This window comes from Microtus ochrogaster, linkage group LG2, assembly GCF_000317375.1.
Source record: "Microtus ochrogaster isolate Prairie Vole_2 linkage group LG2, MicOch1.0, whole genome shotgun sequence".
NCBI lineage: Eukaryota > Metazoa > Chordata > Mammalia > Rodentia > Cricetidae > Microtus > Microtus ochrogaster.
Window position 1 is genome coordinate 8,800,745 of NC_022028.1, and position 22,365 is coordinate 8,823,109.

General features: G+C 52.1%; 3 protein-coding genes across 3 annotated transcripts; 2 read left to right on the top strand and 1 right to left on the bottom strand.

Annotated features, from left to right (window-relative positions):
• The first annotated feature begins 3,567 nt into the window (after window positions 1-3,567).
• On the top strand, window positions 3,568-11,358 carry Nfkbie (NFKB inhibitor epsilon). The gene is made up of 6 exons (XM_005359829.3): window positions 3,568-4,071; window positions 6,204-6,306; window positions 7,333-7,555; window positions 8,471-8,559; window positions 8,705-8,944; window positions 10,296-11,358. Exons 1-6 carry the CDS (start codon window positions 3,704-3,706, stop codon window positions 10,359-10,361), a joined length of 1,089 nt encoding a protein of 362 aa, XP_005359886.1. The 5' UTR covers window positions 3,568-3,703; the 3' UTR covers window positions 10,362-11,358.
• A 783-nt stretch (window positions 11,359-12,141) lies between these two features.
• Window positions 12,142-16,026, top strand: Slc35b2 (solute carrier family 35 member B2). The gene is made up of 4 exons (XM_005359833.3): window positions 12,142-12,249; window positions 12,743-12,936; window positions 13,105-13,262; window positions 14,635-16,026. The coding sequence occupies exons 1-4, from the start codon at window positions 12,239-12,241 to the stop codon at window positions 15,568-15,570; spliced, it is 1,299 nt and encodes a 432-aa protein (XP_005359890.1). The 5' UTR covers window positions 12,142-12,238; the 3' UTR covers window positions 15,571-16,026.
• A 95-nt stretch (window positions 16,027-16,121) lies between these two features.
• Window positions 16,122-21,612, bottom strand: Hsp90ab1 (heat shock protein 90 alpha family class B member 1). The gene is made up of 11 exons (XM_005359830.3): window positions 21,449-21,612; window positions 20,048-20,194; window positions 19,728-19,934; window positions 19,211-19,504; window positions 18,804-19,112; window positions 18,393-18,558; window positions 18,012-18,202; window positions 17,780-17,927; window positions 17,394-17,662; window positions 16,586-16,919; window positions 16,122-16,477 (listed from the first exon to the last, which is right to left on the bottom strand). Exons 2-11 carry the CDS (start codon window positions 20,192-20,194, stop codon window positions 16,368-16,370), a joined length of 2,175 nt encoding a protein of 724 aa, XP_005359887.1. The 5' UTR covers window positions 21,449-21,612; the 3' UTR covers window positions 16,122-16,367.
• Between the last annotated feature and the right edge of the window lie 753 nt (window positions 21,613-22,365).

Sequence of the window (22,365 nt, forward strand, 5' to 3'; positions counted from 1 at the left end):
CACATAACCCATGTGGACTCACCACACTCTCAGTTCAGTGATGCCATCCACTGTCTCCCTACCTCAGGGGACGTTGAAACTTCTTTGGTCAACTCCAGAACTTCCAAGAGACCACCCCCATCTTCTCTGGTCATAACCAATATCATTCCCTGGAAACTCCAGGAAACAGGGGTTGAAAGGAGGAGCTAGTGGAAGAAGCTGACCGTCTGGTCACCATGGAAACTGGACCTGTTTCTCTGAAGATAAGCCTAGCTCAGTGGCTGGAGGTGGGAAGTAGAAGCATCCAAAGGGACCCAGAAGACACCAAAAGGAGGGGCTGAGTGGCCACACCTGGGAGAGAACGGTTGCTAAGAAAAGTCAGGGCCTGACCACACTGCAGCCAGAGTCAAAGGCCAAAGGCCCTCCTTTTCGAGAACACCGCCACTGGGGTCCTCTCCATTGTGGGAGTGACAGAAAGGCTCTCTCAGAGTACAGTTGCTTAGGCTGGGGCTGGGGCTGGGGCTGTGGGTGGCTCAATATTGCCCTCTTGTGGTCAATAAAGGAGTTGCCACACAACTGTTAGGGTTCAGGACTACACAGACACCTGGTGGGTGGGAATAGGGTCATCTTCAAATTTGGCTTCTTTGTGAATTAGAAAGAGGATCCCTGCACTTTCCTGAGTCTGTGCCCTTGCAGAGTGCACAGGTTCCACTATCAGTGAGATTTAGATCGTGATAAGAATTCCACTGAAGAAAATGTATAAAACATAGGATTAGGTCAGAAGAAGCCAGTTCTGTATTTTTTCTGACTATGGATTCTTGGGCAAGTCAGCTGACATTTCTGGGCCTCAGGCAGTTTCTTTAACCTGTGGCATGCACATTTGCTTAAATTTTGAGAATGGAAGAGGAGGTTGAAAACTTCTGACCCTAATGGAATGTCTGTTGTTTTGATTGTTGGGGTATTTGTTGTGGGGTACCATGCCAAGGATCAAACCGAAGGCATTGCATTTACCAGAGAAGCATTCTACCCTTTGATCTACATTCTTAATAGATGCCTTGGTTCCTTGACTATCCTGACAGGATCCCACCTGCCTTCTGCTCAGTGCGTCCGCTGGCTAGTCCTCTAGTTGGATGGAGAGCGATGGGTGAGAAGAGGCAGCTTCTCTTCTCAGCTCTTTCCCTCCCCATCTCCAGTTCAAACTGAACCGATTTTGTCCCTCTCTCCTCTCAGGAGGTAGCTGGCCCTGCTGTGTGACAAACATTCCAAGTGGCAACTGCCAGAAACTTTAAAAGATTTGTTTTATGTTATTGTGCCTGCATGTGTGCATGCGCACCGTGTTCACACCAAGTGCCCATGCAGGTCAGACGAGGGCATCAGATCAGACATCAGATTGCAGGTGGTTGTGAGCCCCCTTGTGGGTGCTGGGAACTGAACCTGGGTCCTTCGCAAGAGCAGCAAGTGTTCTTGACTGCTGGAGCATCTCTCCAGACCCAACCAAACACTTTTAGAAGACTGGATTGTTTTTTCTTATGGTGATGGCGTTGGTGATAGTGGAAATGCTAGTGACTGTTGCTTGTTACTGTTACTGTGGCTATTGATTGGTCTCTCGGATCAGAGGATATCAGATATATCAATATAATTCATCTATGTTTGCAAATGAGTGAATGGTTGGATGACTAGCATAAGGTTCCTGGGGAAAGAGCAGTAGAGAATGGCTTAGTAGTTATCTACCCCAGCTTCCTTTCTCCAGTGCCAGGAATGCAATGTAGCTGTTCCCTGAGTGGGTAAGGACCTTCGAGGGTATTGCTAGCCCAAAGGAAGAGCAGCGTGAAGCTCCAGCTCAGGCTCACGTGTGGGTGGTGTTCTCAACCCCGCTATGTCAGGGAGAGAAAGATGTTTCATGGCTGGGGCTGGGGGGGGAGACCTCCATAGTGTCAGGGGCCTCCCCATCCTGGTTGCACTGTGAGGAACTAGACTTCTCTGACTCTGATTACTAGGGGTAGCCAGATACTGTACCCACCAAAGGCCAATGCATCACCCTGTGAGGAAGGAGAAACCACATGACCACCATGACTTGTTAGACAAGTCTGCCCCAGAAAACCCACTTCTCCAAATCACATCCTCCTGCCAAATCTGGGGAGCTGGCACAGGAGACTGTCTATAAAGATTCCCCAAGAAAAAGCTGCTTCCCTGAAGATAATGAAATGTACCCCCTTCCTACCCATAACCCTGGGCACTGATAGGAAAAGATAAAAAGACAAGAGAAATTGAGAAAAATAGGCAAAAGGGGGGGGGGACTGGAGAGATGCCTCAGCAGTTAAGAGCATTGGCTGCTCTTCCAGAGGACCAGGGTTTGATTCCCAGCACCCTCATGACAGCTCACAACTGTCTGTGACTCCAGTTCCACAAGATCCAACACTCTCACACAGACATATATGAAGGCAAAAACACCAATGTGTATAAAATAAAAAAGGAAGAAGTTGTTAGTGGAGCACCAGCATCCTTCCTTGTTGAAAAAAAGAAAAAGAAAAGAAAAATAGGCAAAGGGAAAGCCTTCCTGTCTGTGCTGCCTGGTCTTATGTCAGCTTGACAGGAGCTAGTTATCTGAAAGGAGGGAACCTCAATTAAAACACTCCATAAGATCCAACTGTGGGATAATTGGCGGGGGGGGGGGAGGTTGGAGACAGGGTTTCACTGTAGCTTTGGAGCTTGTCCTGGAACTAGCTCTTGTAGACCAGGCTGGCCTTGAACTCACAGAGATCTGCCTGCCTCTGCCTCCCCGAGTGCTGGGATTAAAGGTGTGCCCCCACCACTGCCTGGCAGGACATTTACTTAACTAGTGACTGATGGGGAGGGCCCAGCCCATTGTGGGTGGAGCCATCCCTGGGCTGCTGCTCCTGGATTCTATAAGAAGCAGGCTGAGCAAGCCATGAGGAGCAAGCCAGTAAACAGTACTCCTCCATGTCCTCTTCATCAGCTCCTGCCTCCAGGTTACTCTATTTGAGTTCCTGTCCTGACTTCCCGCATTAATGAACAGTGGTGTGAAAGTGTAGGTGGAATAAGCCCTCTCCTCCCAACTTGCTTTTTGGCCATGGTGTTTCCTTGGAGCAACAGAAGCACTAAGACACCATCCCACCGACCTATGCGGTCTCCCCACAAAGCAGCCAGTTTGTGCAGAAAAAGAAATACACTTTTTAAAGAATGCACGATTAGATAATGAAGACACAGAACTGAAAGAAGGGACGAACGAACATGGGATTAATGAATGAAATAAAAGGGAACGGGAAGGGTGAAATGATGAACGAATGAATGGGCGAAACCACACAGGAGTGAGTCAAGACTGGTAACCAGAGACTCCCAGCCTACGCAGGCAGCAGTCAGGGGGATTCTGAGGGGCGGGGCTCTACCCGGAAGCGCCTTTGAGGGGCGGGGCTGTGGGCGTGGTAGTGACTGGCCGCCACTTCTTGGGCCCGGGGGCGGGGCAAGAGAGAAGACTGGACTAGGGATCGTTCAGCTGCCCAAAGCATCCGCTGCCGTGGACCTGGCCGGAGCCCCGGACCTCTCGCGCTTCTGGACCGCTCCTTGCGTCTGCACAGCCGGGTAATGAGGCTTCTCGGAGAGGGACTCTGGTTCTGTTAGGCGGCCCCACAAACCCGGAAAAGCGCGCAGCACATCTCAGAGTTAGATCCCGCTGGACCCCAGACCCCGGGCTGGGGCGGCCGGCATGTCGGATGCACGGAAGGAGCCTGACGAGGCAGACGACAGCCAGTGCGACTCGGGCATAGAGTCGCTGCGCTCTCTGCGCTCCCTGCCCGAGCCTGCTGCGGCCCTAGTCTCCGGACCATCGCACAGAGGCTGTCCACAGCCCTGGAGCCACCCTCCAGAGACCCACAAGGAACCAGGGGAGAAAGAAGATGCAGACGGAGAGCGGGCGGACTCCACCTATGCCTCCTCCTCTCTCACTGAGTCCTTGCCCTTGCTGGGGAGACCCGAAGTGGAGGACCCGGCCCCAGGCTCACCGCCGCCCCACACGGAGGTACTGAGCCCTCAGCAACTCGAAGCGCTCACATACATCTCTGAAGATGGAGACACGTGAGTAAACTGGCTAGTCCGAGATCCACTGCTCCGTCAGAGGCTCCCTGGGAGCTGTAACTGACTGGGCATCCACCACCACCATCACCACCCAAGAGGATAGACCCTTCCTGGAAGGGCCAACATCCTTCTCTAAACTTAACTCACATAGCCTACTTTTAAGCTATAGCCAGGTTCACACCAAAAGACCAGACACCATCTCCTTCTTAGGGGTAGGCAGAGCTAGCAGGGCCCTGGGAACCAGGAACACTAGCCAGAATCTTGAAAAATCTTCCAATGACCCACCCCTGGGAAGAGGAATTCCCCACACCAATTCAGTTTTTATTTTTCATGTTGGGAGAGGGGACATCCCTGTTTGCTCAACATTTGAGAGTCCAGGGTCCGAGCTCAGAATGCCCTGTCCCTAGGAAGAAAAGCAACACCAGCTTATGGTTGCCATTTGAGCCCAGGAAGCTGAGTTAAGGGTTACCTCAACTCCCAGGTTGCCTGTTTGGAATTGGTTGCAAAAGCAGGGTGCCTGGACTGAGAATTCTTGCCCCAGCAAACAGGGCAGGCAGCTGGATGCCCCAGCTCACTTCCTCTGCTGAGAAAAGGGAAGTGATGGCTTGGTGTCAGCCTCCCCAACACCCTGCACCTCTTGAGCTCCCCAAATTCTCCTCACTGTCCTTTCTTATCTCTTCATTGGCCTGCTCCTCCCTAGGCCCTGTTGGAGTCAGGTGCAGCTGGACTAAGAGCAATCGAGTGGCCAGTATGAGAATTGGCCCTAGGTGGAAGAACAGGCTAGCAGAGGGAGTGACTGGGCTTTGAGATGACAGACAGAACAGGGGCTGTTGGAGTCCCAGATGAGAGGTGTGCTGGGATGCAGGGGTTAGCTGTCCTGTGCCTGTTGGAGATACGGGGGTCTCCACCCTGTGAGTGGGAGACAGGACGGAAGCCCTTTGTATTTGGTGCCTGGATCACAACCCCTTAGCCCAGAACCTCAGAGTTTCGGGAGCTCCGTGCAGAACTTCTCCTGCTGCCCCCCTTTGTGAGCCTCTGAGCTCCAGGCTTGACTGCTCTGGCTAGAGACTAGAGACGGGTGCTGTGTGCAGAGAAGCGTCGGGACTCCCCGACGGAGCTCTTTCCTCCTCTGGAGGTGGCTGGACTGTGGGAAGTGTGGAAGTGGGGAAGGAAGTGGGAGGAGGGGAGACTGAGGGAGAGAGGGAGGTGGCTGCAGGAATGTGACCCAGAGAGCAGGCCCTGGCCGAGGGGATTTCCAGAGTGGTTCCTCCCTCCCTCGTCACTCTCTCCTGGCCTTCTTCACCGCCTGCCTGCAACAAAAGCTTGCCCCTCTCCTGCCTAAGTATCCCCCTCCTGAGCCCAGACAGGCCTTTAGCCAACTTGCCCCAAGGCAGCTGTCCAGGTTTGGGCGTTTAGCCCTAGCTTTCATTTTCCCCACCTGATGTGGGGAAACCCCAAGGCTGGAACTTCCCATCCCAAATGCCCCAACTGCCCCATTGTCACCCCCTCCCCATCAAACACATTTTCTACACTGCACCAAACTCCCCCTGGAGCTGTGCTTAGGACAGGTTTTCTGACCAGGCTTCCTCTGACCTGCCCAAGCTGCAGAATGGGCCTCTTGACTCATGGGTAGGGCAAGAGATCTACATGCCACGCTTGCTCTCTCCCCTCCCTTGGAATGTGTGACATTGAGTTGCCGGGGGAACCCCACATCTGCCTCCTCCTGTCCTCCCTGTTGTGGGGAGGTGGGTAACTCGGCCCTGGAAACCCCCTCTGAGTTCCGCCAGCAGCTCTCAGTTTAGCTTTGAGCTACAGCTGGCCTGGCAAGGCCCTGGGGGCAGAAGGGAGCTGGGTGTGGGCAAGTCGGACAGGAAGGCTGTCGCCCTGTCAGCACCCTGCCCACATGCCCACCCAGCCAAGGCCTTCCACAGGTTAGCCGGCAGATCTTGGAGCTCCCACCTCCAGAATCCTGGCTTCCTGTGACAACCCCTTACTTCCTGGCTCAAACTCTCACTTCCTGCCCTGACTCGGTTGTGGGTAGCGAGTTAGAGGCTGGTGCATTTATTCTAACCCCAAGACTCTGGTATACCCTCTCCCGCCTGGGCCCTGACCCTAGCCCTCTCCTGTTGCAGGCTGCTCCACCTGGCAGTAATTCACGAAGCCCCAGCGGTGCTGTTCTGTTGCTTGACTTTCCTGCCCCAGGAAGTTCTGGACATTCAGAACAACCTTTACCAGGTGAGTAGAGAGAGAGAAGGCTATGTCCAGATACCTGTCTGTAACCTGGCTACCAAATCCAGCAGCCAAACCAGAGGCCATAGGAAGCCATTTGCCAGACGAGCCAGCATCTGCAACACAGATGACTGAGTAAGATGTGGCCTCTGCCCACGAGGTGCCCACAGACTCATCATATATAGAGAGCTCACATAATTCTATAACATGGTAACAGCTGTACTGAAGATCATAGCAGCTTCAGTGGGGGCTGGTGACTTTGAGGGACAGGCAAGGAAGGCCAAATGAAAGAGATGACATCTTTTTTTTTTTTAATTGTTTTTATTAAGCTATATATTTTTCTCCGCTCCGCTCTCCTCCCTTCCTTTCCCCTCCCCTTCTACTTTCTCCCATGGTCCCCATGCTTCCAATTTACTCAGGAGATCTTGTCTTTTTCTACTTCCCATGTAAATTAGATCCATGTATGTCTCTCTTAGGGTCCTCGTTGTTGTCTGGGTAAGAGATGACATCTTAACTGAGTCTTAAAAGAGGGAGTTGTCAGGGAGACTGCCCTGGCTGTTCTGTCTTTCCTCCCCTCACTCAGCCCCTGCAGACCAACCTCTGAGGATAACACAGATATCTCCAGAGGATGAAGGATTAGGAGCAGGGAGCTCTATTTCCCTTACCCTGCTACCAGAATTGGAGTCCCAAGCATTTGGGGAAAGACTTAGGAATAATTTCATGAAAGATCCAACTCTGGCTTTTACAGTCACTTTCAGAGAAGATGCTAGGACTTAAAGATGGCTGTACCAGGCTGGAGAGATGGCTCAGTGGCTAACAGCACTGGCTGCTCTTCCAGAGGTTCAATTCCCAGCAACCACATGGTGGCTCACAACCATACATACATACATGCAGGCAGAACACTGTACACATAACAAATAAATAAATCTTTAAAAAACATGGTTGTACCCTGTCCCCAAATATGTTCTCAGAGGTAGGAGCCTGCTGCAGCGCCCTGTGACCCTGTGACCCTGTGACCCTCTGTGCCTACAGACAGCACTCCATCTAGCTGTTCACCTGGACCAGCCAGATATAGTTCGAGCACTGGTGCTGAAGGGAGCCAGCCGGGTACTACAGGACCAACACGGTGACACAGCCCTGCATGTAGCCTGTCAGCGCCAGAATCTGGCCTGTGCATGCTGCCTGCTGGAGGAGCAGCCAGAGCCAGGCAGAGAGCCATCTCACCCCCTGGACCTCCAACTGAAGAACTGGCAAGGTGCATGTAGCTCCAGGGCCTGAGGGGTAGAGGAGGGGTAAGGAAGGGCCCAAGTGACCCTGCCTGTTGCTGTGAGCACTCAATATGTCCTTACTAAGGGACCCGGTGAATGACTTGGTTCAGAATTTCCCCAGTGCCTGTGGTGTGTGAGCAGAAATCTAAATCCTAAAGATATTTCATTTATTAACAAATAGATGAACAAATGATCTCACTTTCTGTGCTCCACACATTGCCCTAGGAGCAAAACCATCTGCGAGCAAAACCAAGGAAGAAAGAGACAGCTGATAACTACACAGAGTGAACTCTATGTGTGTTTAAAGGAAATGGGCGTTGGTGGGGAGCAGAGGGAGGAGAACTGAGATGGGGGGGGTGGCTTTTTGTAGGGTAATCAGGGAAGTCCTCAGAGTCAAGGACCTTTGAACAGAAGAGACTGGAACGTGAGTTTTAAAAAAAAAATGGACGTTTCGATCTAGGTCTCTATTATAGGCAGGCTTGGAGAAAGGAAGGAGGTTCTAGCCAAGAGGGAAATAGCAAAATAAAGTAAAATAAAAGCCATAGGGCATATAGGAAGAAACCACCCGTGGGTAGAGACTGGGCCATGAGGATCCCCAGGCAGGTGAAAGTCTGGAACTACCAGGCGTGGGGTGTCTATTGGAAGAATGTGTGCATTTGGGGCTGTCACTCAGCAACCTGACCCTCGAAGCATGAAGGTTTCAGTAACATGACTGAACAAATGGAAACTTTGAGTTCCGCTCCTCTCAGACTTCTGAGGGGGTTTTGGGGAGGTTGTATTTTAACAGTCCTGTGATTAGAGGCATTGAGTAGGCAGAGTCCCATGAGGCCAAAGGGTTGGGGAGTCCCTGAAGAAAAGGATCAGTAGACACCAAACAGCAGTCCCCACCTACTCCACCCCAGGTCTGGCCTGTCTCCACATCGCCACATTGCAGAGGAACCAGCCACTCATAGAACTGCTGCTTCAGAACGGAGCTGACATTGACGTACAGGTGAGGGCACCAATCAGGGCGCCACCTGGCCCGCCACCTGCCACCATCTGTTCTAACTGCAGGTCCCCGCTAGTGTTAAACTCCAGAGCTCAGGCTCAGCCTGTTAGCTCTTGGCCTTCCTAACTGACACCCCATTCATCTCCAGGAGGCCACCAGTGGGAAGACTGCACTGCACCTGGCTGTGGAAACCCAGGAGCGCAGCCTGGTACAGTTCCTGCTCCGGGCTGGTGCCCGGGTAGATGCCCGCATGCTCAATGGTTGCACGCCTTTGCATCTGGCAGCCGGCCGCGGCCTCAACAGCATCTCATCCACTCTGTGTGAGGCTGGTGCCGACTCCCTGCTGTTGAATGTAGAAGATGAGACACCCCAGGACCTGGCTGAGGATGTAAGAGACAGACGCTCTGCCTTGCAGGGCCTCCCACCCGTAACAGAGTTGGGCTCTTTCAACTAGGCAAAGGACCTCTGTCTCATTCACTAAGTTAACAGTGCTGGGGTCAGGTTGGGAGTGCAACTCAGTGGACAGACGGCTTGCTTAGCATGTAAGAGGCTCTGGGTTCAGTCCCCAGAACCACATAAAGTGACAATTACCTAGAATTCAGCACTTGGGGAATGGGGGCGGAAAGATCAAATACCGAAGGTCTTCTTCATCTATATAGCAACTTCAGGGCCAGCCTCAGCTCAACCTTCCCTCTCCCCGAAACTGCTAGGGCAGAACAGGACTGAAGCTTAACAACCGTGACATCTTGGGTTGTTTTTGGCCCTCAGCCGGTTTCCTAAACTAGCAGGCCCGAAGAGCCCAAACCTGGACTCTCACAGGAGTGAATCAATGAGCACCCACATGGAAGACAAAGCCATGCTAAGGCCCGGGAGAACCCAAAGAGCAATACCTGTCTGCACGCGGCTTCAGCAAATGCCTGCAGCATACAAACCTATACCTGGTCCAGGTCTTAGACCTTTTTTTTTTTTATTTTTAAGACAGAGTTTCTTTGTGTAACAGCCCCAACTGTCCTGGAATTCACTTTGTAGACAAGGCTGCCCTCAAACTCACAGAGATCCACCTGCCTCTGCCTCCTGAGTGCTGGGATTGAAAGTGTGCACCACCACCACCTAGCAAAACTCACATTTTCTTTTATTTTATCTTCTTTTTTTTCTGAGATGATTTCTCTATAGCTTTGGAGCCTGTCCTGGAACTCACTCTGTAGACCAGGCTGACCTTGAACTCACAGAGATCCGCCTGCCTCTGCCTGAATACTGGGATTAAAGGTGTGCGCCTCCTCCTACCAGCAAAACTCACATAAAAAAATATTCAGCCAGGTGTGCCGGCACATGCCTTCAGTCCCAGCACTTAAGAGGTAAAGGCAGGCATATCTCTGTGAGTTTGAGGCCAGCCTCCTCTATGACGAAGTGAGTTCCAGGACAGCCAAGGTGGTTACTCAGAGAAACCATGTCTCAAAAACAAACAAACAAAAATACTCAAAGTATGTAATGCTTTTCTTTCCCCACTCCCCCAATACCACCAACAAAGAATAGTCCAGTGGGCTAGATCAGCTCTAAGTCACTCCTGGCTCTGATATTCTGCATAACTTACTATAGAGTTTGTCTAAAGCCTTGGGGCTCTGCCATACCCAGGTCACTCACTGTCTGGGAAGTTAGTATTGGCAGGGTTCCTACCTGCTCCCTACTGCCCTCTCTCTTGACCTTAAATTAACTCTGTTCCTCTCCATTGTCTTCCTCAGCTCCTTTCTTATTTGCCCTTTGATGACCTGAAAATCTCCGGGAAGCCACTGCTGTGTACTGACTGAAGCCAGGCCAGGGGTCCCACCTTTTCCTACCTGGAAGCTGGAGCCACAGCTGCTGCAGTTGGGGCCCAAGCAACATGCCCCTCCGCAGAGGCCAGAGCATGGGGGCTAGTGTAGTCCTAACAGGAGAGGAAGGATTGCAAACAAGGAAGCCGGTCTGGAAGGAAGAACTTCCCAGGTGGACAGGATAGAGATTCTTGAAAGACCCTCAAAGCCTGCTTGCTTCTGTTGAAGATGGCATGGGCTGAAACTGACAACCATCAGGAAAACGGATGAGCAAACAGGACCCTGAGGGGCCTTACCTAAAACCCCTTTGTGAGCATGCTTGGGACTGGAGGTTGAACCTAGAGCCTCCCAATGGGCAAGCTTACTATCAAGTAGCTCTGTCCCCAGCCTTCTTTTTACTTTTAATTTTGTGGCAGGGTCTCACTAGGTTGCCTGAGATGGCCTGGAACACACTCTGTAGCCAAAGCAGTCCTTGAACTAGGATCCTTCTGGGATTATGGGTCTGATGGCAGTGGGCCCGGGAAAAAGACTTCATACATAAGGCTCCAAACTGAGCCTTTGGAAAGGAATAATTCTGTAACATGACACTAAAATGGAAGAGAGAGACTTTAAAAAAAAATGTTTCCCTTCTACAATTGTTTGCATAGGCAGGCCGGACCTGTGATCCTGGGGTAAAGACAGAGACGGGGGAGTAGGGCCTTGCTGTTATAATTCTGCTGGCTTTCCCTGTCACCTGGGTAGCAGAATTATATTATAACACTTACTGGGTAGGGTGGGAGGCCTGGGAGTTCTCAGGCCTGCTTCCTGCCAGCACAGACACATCTCCTTCATGTGGGAATGGTCAGGGATGGAGGAATTTGGAGACATTTCCCTAGAGATGCTGGGGACATTGAGCACAAGAGAGCTGCTGCAACTCTACTTTCCTTCCCCTTGAGGGCCCTGCTAGGTCAGGCCCATGACCGGCATGAAGAACATATTAAAACTATAGGCAACTAAATACATGGTCAGAAGTTGCAATGGGTGCTGGGAGGGGGAAAACTAGCAGAAAGGAGGGCAGTGGAGTGGGTGGAGAAGTATTATTTTGGGTGACCAAGGAAGCTTCAGACGGGTGGCCTAGAAACTGGGACATAGAGCCTGGTGGTGATTATCACACACACCTTTAATCCCAGCACTTGGGTGACAGAGGCAGGTAGATCTCTGTGAGTTCGAGGCTAGCCTGGTCTACAAAGTGAGCTTCAGGACAGCCAGGGCTGTTACACAGAAAAACCCTGTGTGGAAAAACCGAAAGAGACAGAAGTTGTGACATAGGATGAGCAAAGAAAGGGGCAGAGCATCGGGGGAAGGCCTCCCATGAGTTAAAGGAACTGAAAACAGGTTAGCAGGATTCTACAGAGTTGGTCGAGTGAGTGGGCGAGGAGAACGCACGAGGTCGTGCAGTGTCTGGAAGGTCACGGTCACCGGTACTAGGGGGATAACAGGAAGGAGACATCATTGTTTAAAAAAAAGGTAAAACATAAGGGGAAGTGCTTGGTCTCAGATACTCAAAAGTCCATTCCGCTAGGTGGCAACAGTCGTCCCTGTGTCTGGGATGGCAAGGGTTGATGGCTGTGACCAAGCAAGTTGACGAATAGGGAGGGAGTCCCAACTGGGGTTCCCCGCGAGAACCGGGCCTGGTCTGCCTCCGGGCCGCGCGGGGGCGCTGTGGCCGGGGCGCCGCGGAGGGGCTCAGGCGGGGAGGAGGCGGGAAGAGCACGGCACTTCCGCTGGTTGGCTGGCTAGCTGGCTGCTGGAGCGGGTGGCGAAGGGAGCGGAGGGAGCGTGCGGCCCGGGGACTCGCATTCCCCGGTCCCCCCTCCGCCCCACGCGGCTGGGCCATGGACGCCAGGTGGGGGGGCTCGGCCAGCCATGGCCCACGTGACTGAGACCCCGGGGCCACGTGACCGAGACCCCAGGGCTCGGGAGGCGGGGTGGGGTCTTCCAGCTGCAGAAGCTGTCAGGGAGCCAGTGTGAATGGGGGCGCGGCGTGTGGCCTGTGATCCTGGGGGGCTTCGGGAGTGTCGTCCGGAGGAGACGTGGGATTGTGGCGCTCCGGAGCGGGAGGGGGGGGCGCCTGTGGCCTGAGCTGCCCGCGCGCTGGAGGGAACAGAGGCGACCTATGTGGCTGGGCAGGCGGGGCCGCCCCTGGGAAGGGAGGAGGTTCTGCTTGGCCTGCGTCGGACCCCCCGAGAGAGAGGGAGAGAGAGGCTCTTTGTCTGTCCCGCTGGACTGCAGCGGAGGGGGCGGGGACGCCACTGGGCACTTCCCTGGTACAGTCCCCTCCGGAGGGCAGAGGGGCTGAAGAGCTTCAACCCTAATCGCTGCTTTGGCTGTCCCAGCAGATGGTGGACATTGGTGGTGTTCGCCGTGCTCCCTTCTTTGGGAGCAGGTGGAGAGTCACCCGAAGCCCCTCCGCAGTCCTGGACACAGCTGTGGTTCTCCCGCTTTTTCTTGAATGCTGCTGGCTATGCCAGCTTTATGGTACCTGGCTACCTTCTGGTACAATACTTTAGACGGAAGAACTACCTAGAGACAGGTAATGTGGTCAAAGGGTAGGGAAACAAACCAGGTTCTATTGCAGGTGTTGACAGACATTCAAAGCGGACTGTGACTTGGGAAGGGAGGGAGGTTAGTAGGTCGGGGTGCGGAGCTTGCTGACTGCTCTGGAGAAGTTGTGGGGCTTGACTTTGTGTGTCTTCTTCAGGCAGGGGTCTCTGCTTTCCGCTGGTGAAAGCCTGTGTGTTTGGCAGTGAGCCCAAGGCCTCTGATGAGGTTCCGCTAACTCTCCGGGCAGATGCTACAGCAGATAGTACCCCGTCTTGGCAGATCCTGAAGCTGGTCTTCTGTGCCTCGGGGCTCCAGGTAAGTAGACAGGCTCCCCTTCTCTTACCAGATTGGGTTCAGATAGCCAGGAACTTAATAAAACCAAAGTTGCCCTGCCCACACCAAAGGTTTGTTGATTTAGGTATGGTTTATGTCCTTGCAGGACCAGGACACGGCCCCACCCTGAAAGTGTTGAAGTGCTTTCTTCCTCTTACCTTTTCCTCCTTCCGCACCTGTACTGAAATTTCACCGTATACATATGTAATGATGTCTAGTGTGTCTTTTCTGTATTTTTTTTCTGTGCTCTTTTTCTGCTTTCTGTATATATAATCTCGCTGACAAAATCTGGGGGGAATCCCAGGCATGGTGGCAAAACTTGGAAGCTGAAACATAAGGATTGAAAGTTCAAGGCCTGCAGCACCTGGTGGTGATGGCACTCACCTTTAATCCCAGCACTCTAGAGGCAGAGGCTCGAGGACCTCTCTGAGTTCAAGGCCAGCCTAGTCTACAGAGTAAATCCCAGGACAGCTGGAGCTACACAAAGAAACCCTGTCTCGAAAAACCGACAGAGAGGGGAGGAGGGGTGTCAAGGCCTGCCTGAGCAATTTAGTGTGAGATTCTGTCAAAACATAAAATAAATCAAGCGTTATGGTGGGTTTGTCCCAGCGTGTGGGAGGCAGAGCAGGTGGATCTTTGAGTTGGAGATAGCCCTGGTTACATGTCAAGTTTGAGAATAACTAAGACTGTGTAGTGAGACCTGTCTGAAAGTAATAATGTGGGAGGAGCTCTGGGGGTACAACCCAAAAGTAGAGCTCTTTCCTACTATGTATAAACCTTAGACGATCCCCGGGGCCACACACACGAGAATTTATGCCTCTGCTTGTGTGGGATGCTATCACCGGCCATAGTTTGAAATGGATGCCAGTTCACCTTAGATTATATGTTGAACTGAAAGTGACCAGCCCTCCCTGAGTCTTCCAAACATCCCAATTTATTTTGAATTGGTTCAAAATAAAACTTTATATGGTATATGGAGCCAGCTCTAATGAACTTGTGCCAAGAAGTTGGGCAGTGTCCAGTCCTGAAGCAGGTGTCACTGTGTTTACAACTCCATTTGATTCCCTACAAGGTGAAGTAAAGCTTAGAAAAGAAACCTTTACTAGAGAGAAACCAAAAGGATGCTGTCCGTTATATCACATGCCATCATCCCAAGGAAGGGAGAAAATGAAGGACCCTTTTCCATTTGGGTTTTTTTGTTTTGTTTTGTTTTTGTTTTGTTTTGTTTTTCGAGATAGGGTTTCTCTGTGGCTTTGGAGCCTGTCCTGGAACTAGCTCTGTAGACCAGGCTGGTCTTGAACTTACAGGACCCTTTTCCTTTTGCTTACTGGTGCCATTCTTCCCCTTCTCCCAGGTGTCCTATCTGACTTGGGGTGTACTGCAGGAAAGAGTGATGACTGGCAGCTATGGAGCCACAGACACATCACCAGGCGAGCACTTCACAGACTCACAGTTCCTGGTGCTAATGAACCGTGTGCTGGCATTGATTGTGGCAGGTCTCTACTGTGTCCTATGCAAGCAACCCCGTCATGGGGCACCCATGTACCGATACTCTTTTGCCAGTCTGTCAAATGTGCTCAGCAGCTGGTGCCAATATGAAGCACTTAAATTCGTCAGCTTCCCTACCCAGGTACTGGCCAAGGCCTCCAAGGTGATTCCCGTCATGATGATGGGAAAGCTGGTATCTAAACGAAGCTATGAACACTGGGAATACCTGACTGCTGGCCTCATCTCCATTGGGGTGAGCATGTTTCTGCTGTCTAGTGGACCAGAGCCCCGAAGTTCTCCAGCCACCACACTCTCAGGCTTGGTCCTACTGGCAGGCTACATCGCTTTTGACAGCTTCACCTCAAACTGGCAGGATGCCCTGTTTGCCTATAAGATGTCTTCAGTGCAGATGATGTTTGGGGTCAATTTATTCTCCTGTCTTTTCACAGTAGGCTCACTACTGGAGCAGGGGGCCCTACTGGAGGGAGCCCGCTTCATGGGGCGGCACAGTGAGTTTGCATTCCATGCCCTCCTCCTCTCCATCTGCTCTGCCTTCGGTCAGCTCTTCATCTTCTATACCATTGGACAGTTCGGAGCTGCTGTCTTCACCATCATCATGACTCTCCGCCAGGCTATTGCCATCCTTCTCTCCTGCCTTCTCTATGGTCACACTGTCACTGTGGTGGGGGGACTAGGGGTGGCTGTGGTCTTCACTGCCCTACTACTCAGAGTCTATGCCCGGGGCCGTAAGCAGCGGGGAAAGAAGGCTGTTCCAACTGAGCCCCCAGTGCAGAAGGTATGAGGAATGGAATAAGGACCCTCATTCTGGTTTCTGTAGCTTCTCAGAGGCACTGGCTCAAGGGCAAATATTCTCAGTATAAGCAGAGGATTGGAGCCCTAGAGGCAGCCTCTTTTTGCCTTGCCTTAAGAGCCCCACCTACTACTATTCATGCAAGTGGCAGTTGTGGGTCTGAGTTAGAGGTGATCCACACGGAGCTCCCCCAATCTGAGATTAGCTGGTGGACCTGTGAACCAGTACCAGGCCTTTGCTTGTTCCCTTAACACCCACCCCTCAAGAACAGCACAAAAGAAAAAACTGTTTACAGGCCCTACCTTGGGGAGGGGGTGTCAGTGAAAATGGTGCTGTGCCAAAGGCAACAGAACCCTACCCAGCCCCTTGGGACCCTTGTGTTCTTTGCTCAAGTTTTGGTACTTGTCACCTTTTGCTCTTATTTGATTAAACTGCAGCAGTGACTTGGCCATGTGTTTTGGTTGGCTGAAAGGGACTCAAGGGAAGTCAATGTACCGACCACCACAGCATCCCGAGGGTTACAAGGAGAACAGGACTACATAAAACTGCATTTTCTTTATTTTTGCATACTTTTAATTCCGGAACAAATAAAACAAAAAAAAAAAAAAAACACGATACACAATACCCAACCCTGCTATTCTGTGGGAGGGGATTTTCCTGCCTTAAGGCACAAGACAGGGTAAGAGATCCTCTAGCATGAGCAGAGAGCCAGGTAGGTCAGCGCCAGTCAGGGTTGCTAGGGGAGCACAGGGAAACTATACAGAGGACATGGTCTTCCCAGGGCATCTCTAATCTACTTCTTCCATGCGGGAGGCATCTTCATCACCCTCAAGTGGGGGGATCTCATCAGGAACAGCAGCACTGGGCTCCTCTGCTGTCACCTCATCTTCATCAATGCCTAAAAAAGAAAGATTTGAACAAGATGGTAGTATTAAGTCTGTCCAAGGGTCTAGCCAGTTCAGTAACTTGCCACCTACAGCTCACAAGCCTAGCCTCCCTCACTCACCCAGGCCTAGTTTGATCATGCGGTAGATGCGGTTGGAGTGGGTCTGGGGATCCTCAAGTGAGAAGCCAGAGGAGAGCAGAGCAGTTTCAAACAGCAGCACCACTAGGTCCTTAACAGCTTTGCCATTCTTGTCAGCCTCAGCCTTCTGCCTCAGGGTCTCCACAATGGGGTGGTCAGGGTTGATCTCTAGGTGCTTTTTGGCCATCATGTAACCCATTGTAGAGTTGTCTCGAAGTGCCTGGGCCTTCATGATCCTCTCCATATTGGCTGTCCAGCCATAGGTGCTTGTCACAATGCAGCAGGGTGAAGACACAAGCCTATTGGAGATTGTCACCTGTGGACAAAGTCACAAGATGTAACCTTGGCTGCCCTGGAACTGCTGTAAAGTTTTACTTTGCTTTAAGTATGGAAGATGAATAGACTACAGCTACTATGAAGCTTGAGTTCAGAGATTCAAGAATAACCTGGCAGCCAGGCAGTGGGGGCACATGCCTTAAATCCCAGCAGACAGGCAGAGCACCACTGAGTTAGAGGTCAGCCTGATCCACCAAGTGAGTTCCAGGACAGGCTCCAAAGCTACAGAGAAACCCTACCTTGAAACAACAAAAAACCCTGGGCAACACATCAGGGCCTTTTTCTAATGTTTTATGTGGGATAATCACTGTGAGGAAAAAAGTCCCTACCCTTCTCATCAAGAGACTGACAATATTGCTAGGGAAGAAGAGCCTAGAGAGCTCGTTATCTGATCAACCCAGTAGCTAAACAGCAGCAGGAATATTTCTAGGGGGCAAACTTACAACAAACTCACCTTCTCAACCTTCTTATCCAAGATCTCCTTCATGAGCTTGCAGAGATTCTCAAACTTTGCCTTGCTCTCCTCCATCTTCTTCTTCTCTTCCTCATCCTCTGGTAGCTCCAGGCCCTCCTTAGTCACAGAGACCAGGCTCTTTCCATCAAACTCCTTGAGCTGCTGCACGCAGTACTCGTCAATAGGCTCAGTCATGTACACCACCTCAAAGCCCCGCTTCCGCACACGTTCCACAAAGGCAGAATTGGCCACCTGCTCTTTGCTCTCACCTATAAGGATTATTAAACATGACCCAGTGACCAAAAGGCCTCCATATTGCCACTTGTCCCTCCTCAATCTCCCACACAAGGCAGCTTTCTTTCCGTCATACCCAAGCTCCTACATACCTGTGATATAGTAGATGGACTTCTGTGTCTCCTTCATGCGAGACACATATTCTGATAAGGAGGTCATCTCATCTCCAGACTGAGAGGTGTGATAGCGGAGCAGCTCAGAGAGACGCCGGCGGTTAGTAGAATCTTCATGGATCCCAAGCTATAGGCAAAGAAAGAGTCCTATGAGCTGGAAAGAAATACCCTAAACAAAGTAATCAGGAGAGAAAATACTTGTTCATTTTACCTTTAAATTCTTGGAGAAGGCCTCATAGAATTTCTTGTAGTTCTCTTTGTCTTCTGCCAACTCAGAGAAGAGCTCCAGGCACTTCTTCACGATATTCTTGCGGATGACTTTCAGGATCTTGCTCTGCTGCAGCATCTCTCGGGAGATGTTCAAGGGCAGGTCCTCAGAGTCAACCACGCCACGGATGAAGTCTACAATCAACCAGAGCAAGGCACAGCCCATCAAACCTGGCCTGGTTGTCAGATTCAAACCACCCAGTCAAGTGAAGGTTTGGGAAGCCAAAGACTAATTATCTGGGCTAAAGACAGTCCAAGTTTGCATGCTGCAGGATTTATTAAGAGTTTGTGTGCTCTACATAACCGAAGCTCAGGAGGTACTCACTGAGGTACTCAGGTATCAGCTCGTCACAGCTGTCCATGATGAACACACGGCGGACATAGAGTTTGATGTTGTTCTTCTTCTTCTTGTTTTCAAAAAGGTCAAAGGGAGCTCGCCGAGGAATGAAGAGCAATGCTCTGAACTCCAGCTGACCTTCCACAGAGAAGTGCTGAAAGAAACCCAATAGTACATCTCAGGACCTCAGGTCCCAGCATCCAGCATGTACCACAGAAACAACACTCCTAAAGCCCTAACAAGAAACCAGCCCCAGTACCAAGGAAACCTAGAATACTAGCAGCAAAGTGCCCTCCAATCAGAACTATGGCTGTCATGCCCACCACCCAGAGTCCCTCCAGAAGGTAGTAAAACCACTGTCAAGCACAGGCCTGAGGTCCTATGGCTCCAGTTACATACCTTGACTGCCAAGTGGTCCTCCCAATCATTGGTGAGACTCTTATAGAATTCACCATACTCCTCTTGAGTGATGTCATCAGGGTTTCTGGTCCAAATGGGCTTAGTCTTATTCAGCTCTTCCTGATCAATGTATTTCTCCTTAATCTTCTTTGTTTTCTTTTTCTTATCTTTGCCACTGTCATCCTCCTCATCCGATCCCACATCTTCAATCTTAGGCTTCTCCTCATCATCCTTATCTTCCTCCTCTTTCTCACCCTTCTCTTCCTCTGCCTCATCATCACTGATCTCCTTCTCTCGTTCCTTCTCCAGCTAAATCATCAAATTGAAAAATGAATTGTAGAGAGACCACCAGGAAAGGCAAAAGCCACACCCCAGCAGCCTGCTCAGACTGCCAAGCCCATACTCACATATAGGGTGATGGGATAGCCTATGAACTGGGAGTGCTTCTTCACCACTTCCTTGACCCTCCTCTCCTCCAGGTATTCTGTCTGGTCTTCCTTGAGGTGAAGGATCACTTTGGTGCCCCGGCCAATGGGCTCACCGTGGTCGGCACGCACCGTGAAGGACCCACCAGCAGAGGACTCCCAGGCATACTGCTCGTCGTCATTGTGCTTTGTGATCACAACCACTTTCTCCGCCACCAGATAGGCTGAGTAGAACCCAACTCCAAACTGCCCAATCATAGAGATGTCTGCACCAGCCTGCCAAAGAATTTTAAAAGTTGAGAGGGAAGCAAACGATTCTGCACAAGCAAGCAAAAGTGCTTGCTGAGCAAGTATAACAATCGAGTTCAATCCCCAGGACCTACTTACTGGTCAAAGTTATCCTCTGACCTCCACATGTACTTGTTAGTGAAACAAGGTTTGGGAAATTAACAAGCTAAAAGCAATGATGGACCAGTGCTGGCGATGAATGACCACACACCTGCAGAGCCTCCATGAAAGCCTTTGTGCCAGACTTAGCAATGGTTCCCAAGTTATTGATGAGGTCAGCCTTGGTCATGCCAATGCCTGTGTCCACCAAAGTCAGCGTGCGCTCCTGAGGGTTGGGGATGATGTCAATCTTCAGCTCTTTACCACTGTCCAACTTGGAAGGGTCTGTCAGGCTCTCATAGCGAATCTTGTCCAGGGCCTGCAAATACATAATATACACAGCCACATTATTCCATTTATCCAAACGGTCCCTTCCCTTTCAAACTGGCACTCCCTACACTTCCAAAAATTTTAGAAATCCAGAACACTCACATCAGAAGCGTTGGAGATCAGCTCTCGAAGGAAAATTTCCTTGTTCGAATAGAAAGTATTGATGATTAAGGACATGAGCTGAGCAATTTCTGCCTGGAAGGCGAAGGTCTCCACCTCTTCCTCTCCATGGTGCACTTCCTCAGGCATCTAAGAATGAAGGATCACACATTTATCAAAGACCATGGTAGCTGCACATTTTATAAAATCCAGTTCAAACTGCTTTAAACTGGGTAGTATCCATTCCCAAGGGAGAACCGCCATTTTTAAAGAGACCTTGAAGCTACAGTGAGAAGCAAATCCACAGTGGAAAATTCCCCCAAAGAACGGTTCTTCAAACAAACGCAAAGTCATAATTTCTGAACGGTATGCTCGACCATCAGGCTCTCAATCCTGGCTACCGACATACCTTGTTAAAATTCGAGAATAACTCGCCAACACACTAAGACCCCCAAGCAACCCCTGGGCGCATATAAACGGGAAATCTCTGAACTACAACTTTTTCATTTAGGCGTAAAAGAAACTAACAGAAACAGCAGCCGTGTTTCTATATGCTGCTCCATCCTAGCAAGGCAAGAGAACCCGAGGCTGCAGTCATGAGGTAATCAAATCAGGACAAAGAGTAAAGGCTCCACCGTGACCGCTCACTGCGCAGACTTGCATGGACCTTAACCCAAGCAAAATGGTGGCCCAAGCCATCCAGCGACCCTCGTCACTGCCGGACATGCGTCGGCGAGCGCCACAAGGGGAGGGGGCGCCACCGTAACCCTCCCATTGCCCCAGCATCCGGGCACTGGGGCGGGGCACTAGAGGCTTCCAGAACAATCTGAGCTCCAGGGAGGGGAGGAGTAGGGGAGGGACCTATGAATCCTCCCGAGCCTGCCCCCTCCCCGTTTCTCCTCCTCCACCGGGAGAGCAGGAAAGATCTAGAAAGGAAAGCAATGGGTTCAAGCACCCCTGCTAATCCGTGGACCCCTCCCCAAAACTAAGCCCCTTGAGGAAAACGTACAGGAGAGGTGGCCAGTCCAACCTTGCCCGGCCGTGCTGAGTCACGCAGAGGCGTCCGCCACCGCGCGGACCCTGCAGCAGCGCCCGGAAGTGGAGGGCAAACATGGCAGCGTCCCGGGTCGGCGGCTACCACGTGCGGCTACCTACCACCTAGCGGGGCCGCGCCCCCACCTCACGCGCTGGGGACCCACCCGGGGCACCGAGGAGACTCGGCGCACAAGCCCGGCGGGGTCGACCACAAGCAATCCGAGGCACTCCGGGCACAATCAGCCCACAGGCCGCCGGGCCAGGCGAGCCCCCTTAGGGAAGATGCGAAGGAGGGAGGGCGAAGGAGGGAGGGAAGAGGCTCGGAAAGGAGCCCCGCAAAGCCGCAGGGGCAGGGGGCCGCGGCCTTACCTTGACAGAAAAGCCAAGTAGTAGCACAGAGCAGGGTGGGCACGGAGCGCGTCCGACTCGCACGGCAAGCCTAGGCTGCGCGGGGGTGACTCAAGAGAGCTCTCCGACGCCCCCGACCGCTCTATATAAGGCGAAGCACAGCCCGGCCTCTCCCTTGGATCCCTCCGCCTTAAAGGAGTGGCTACGGGCGCGCACCTGCCGCCGCCCGCCCACCTGACGTCATGGTAGCAGATCGGGGGAGGGGGCGGGGAGCAGCGGGCGCGGGGCCTGGGCTCCGTCAAGGCCTTTTCAATGCCGTGTTCAGCACGGGGACACGGCCCCGCGAGGTGAGGCCCAGCGGGTACGCATATGCCATTAGTGATGTGTCTTCGGGTCAGTAGCCCTCCGACTCCCTCAGAAATCTCGAGGCAGGCGCCTCCACTCCCACAAGGCCAGTCCTCAGGGAACACTTGGGAAAAGCACGGTGATGGCCAACTCGGCTGCCATTCCCAGACCCGATCTTCCTAGCGTGTTCACTACAGATCGCACATCGAGAGGACAGGACAATGAGAAATTCGGTGTCGAACTTTAGGGAGTCCGGGATCCCCCACCCTCCGGAACGGCGAGCAGCTCGGCCAGGGGGGAGGGGCGCGGGCCTGGGCCGGCAGGGACTCTTTGGCGGCGCGCGGCGGAAGGAGCAGCGGGCTGCGGCGGTACTGCGATTCTTCCAGCAGTTTCTAGGCCTGTCTCGGCGGTCTCAACCCCTCCCCCCCGAGGCTCCACCTCCCCCGCTGCAGCGGGGGCAGCAAGCAGCTTGGCTCGTCGCTGCTTACTGCATGCGTCTGATAGCCGAGATGTTTTTCCTCCCCCAGTCCTCGTACCGTGGGTTACGGTTAGACGACCCTCTCTCTACTCGTGGGTCCAGGAGGCCCACATTG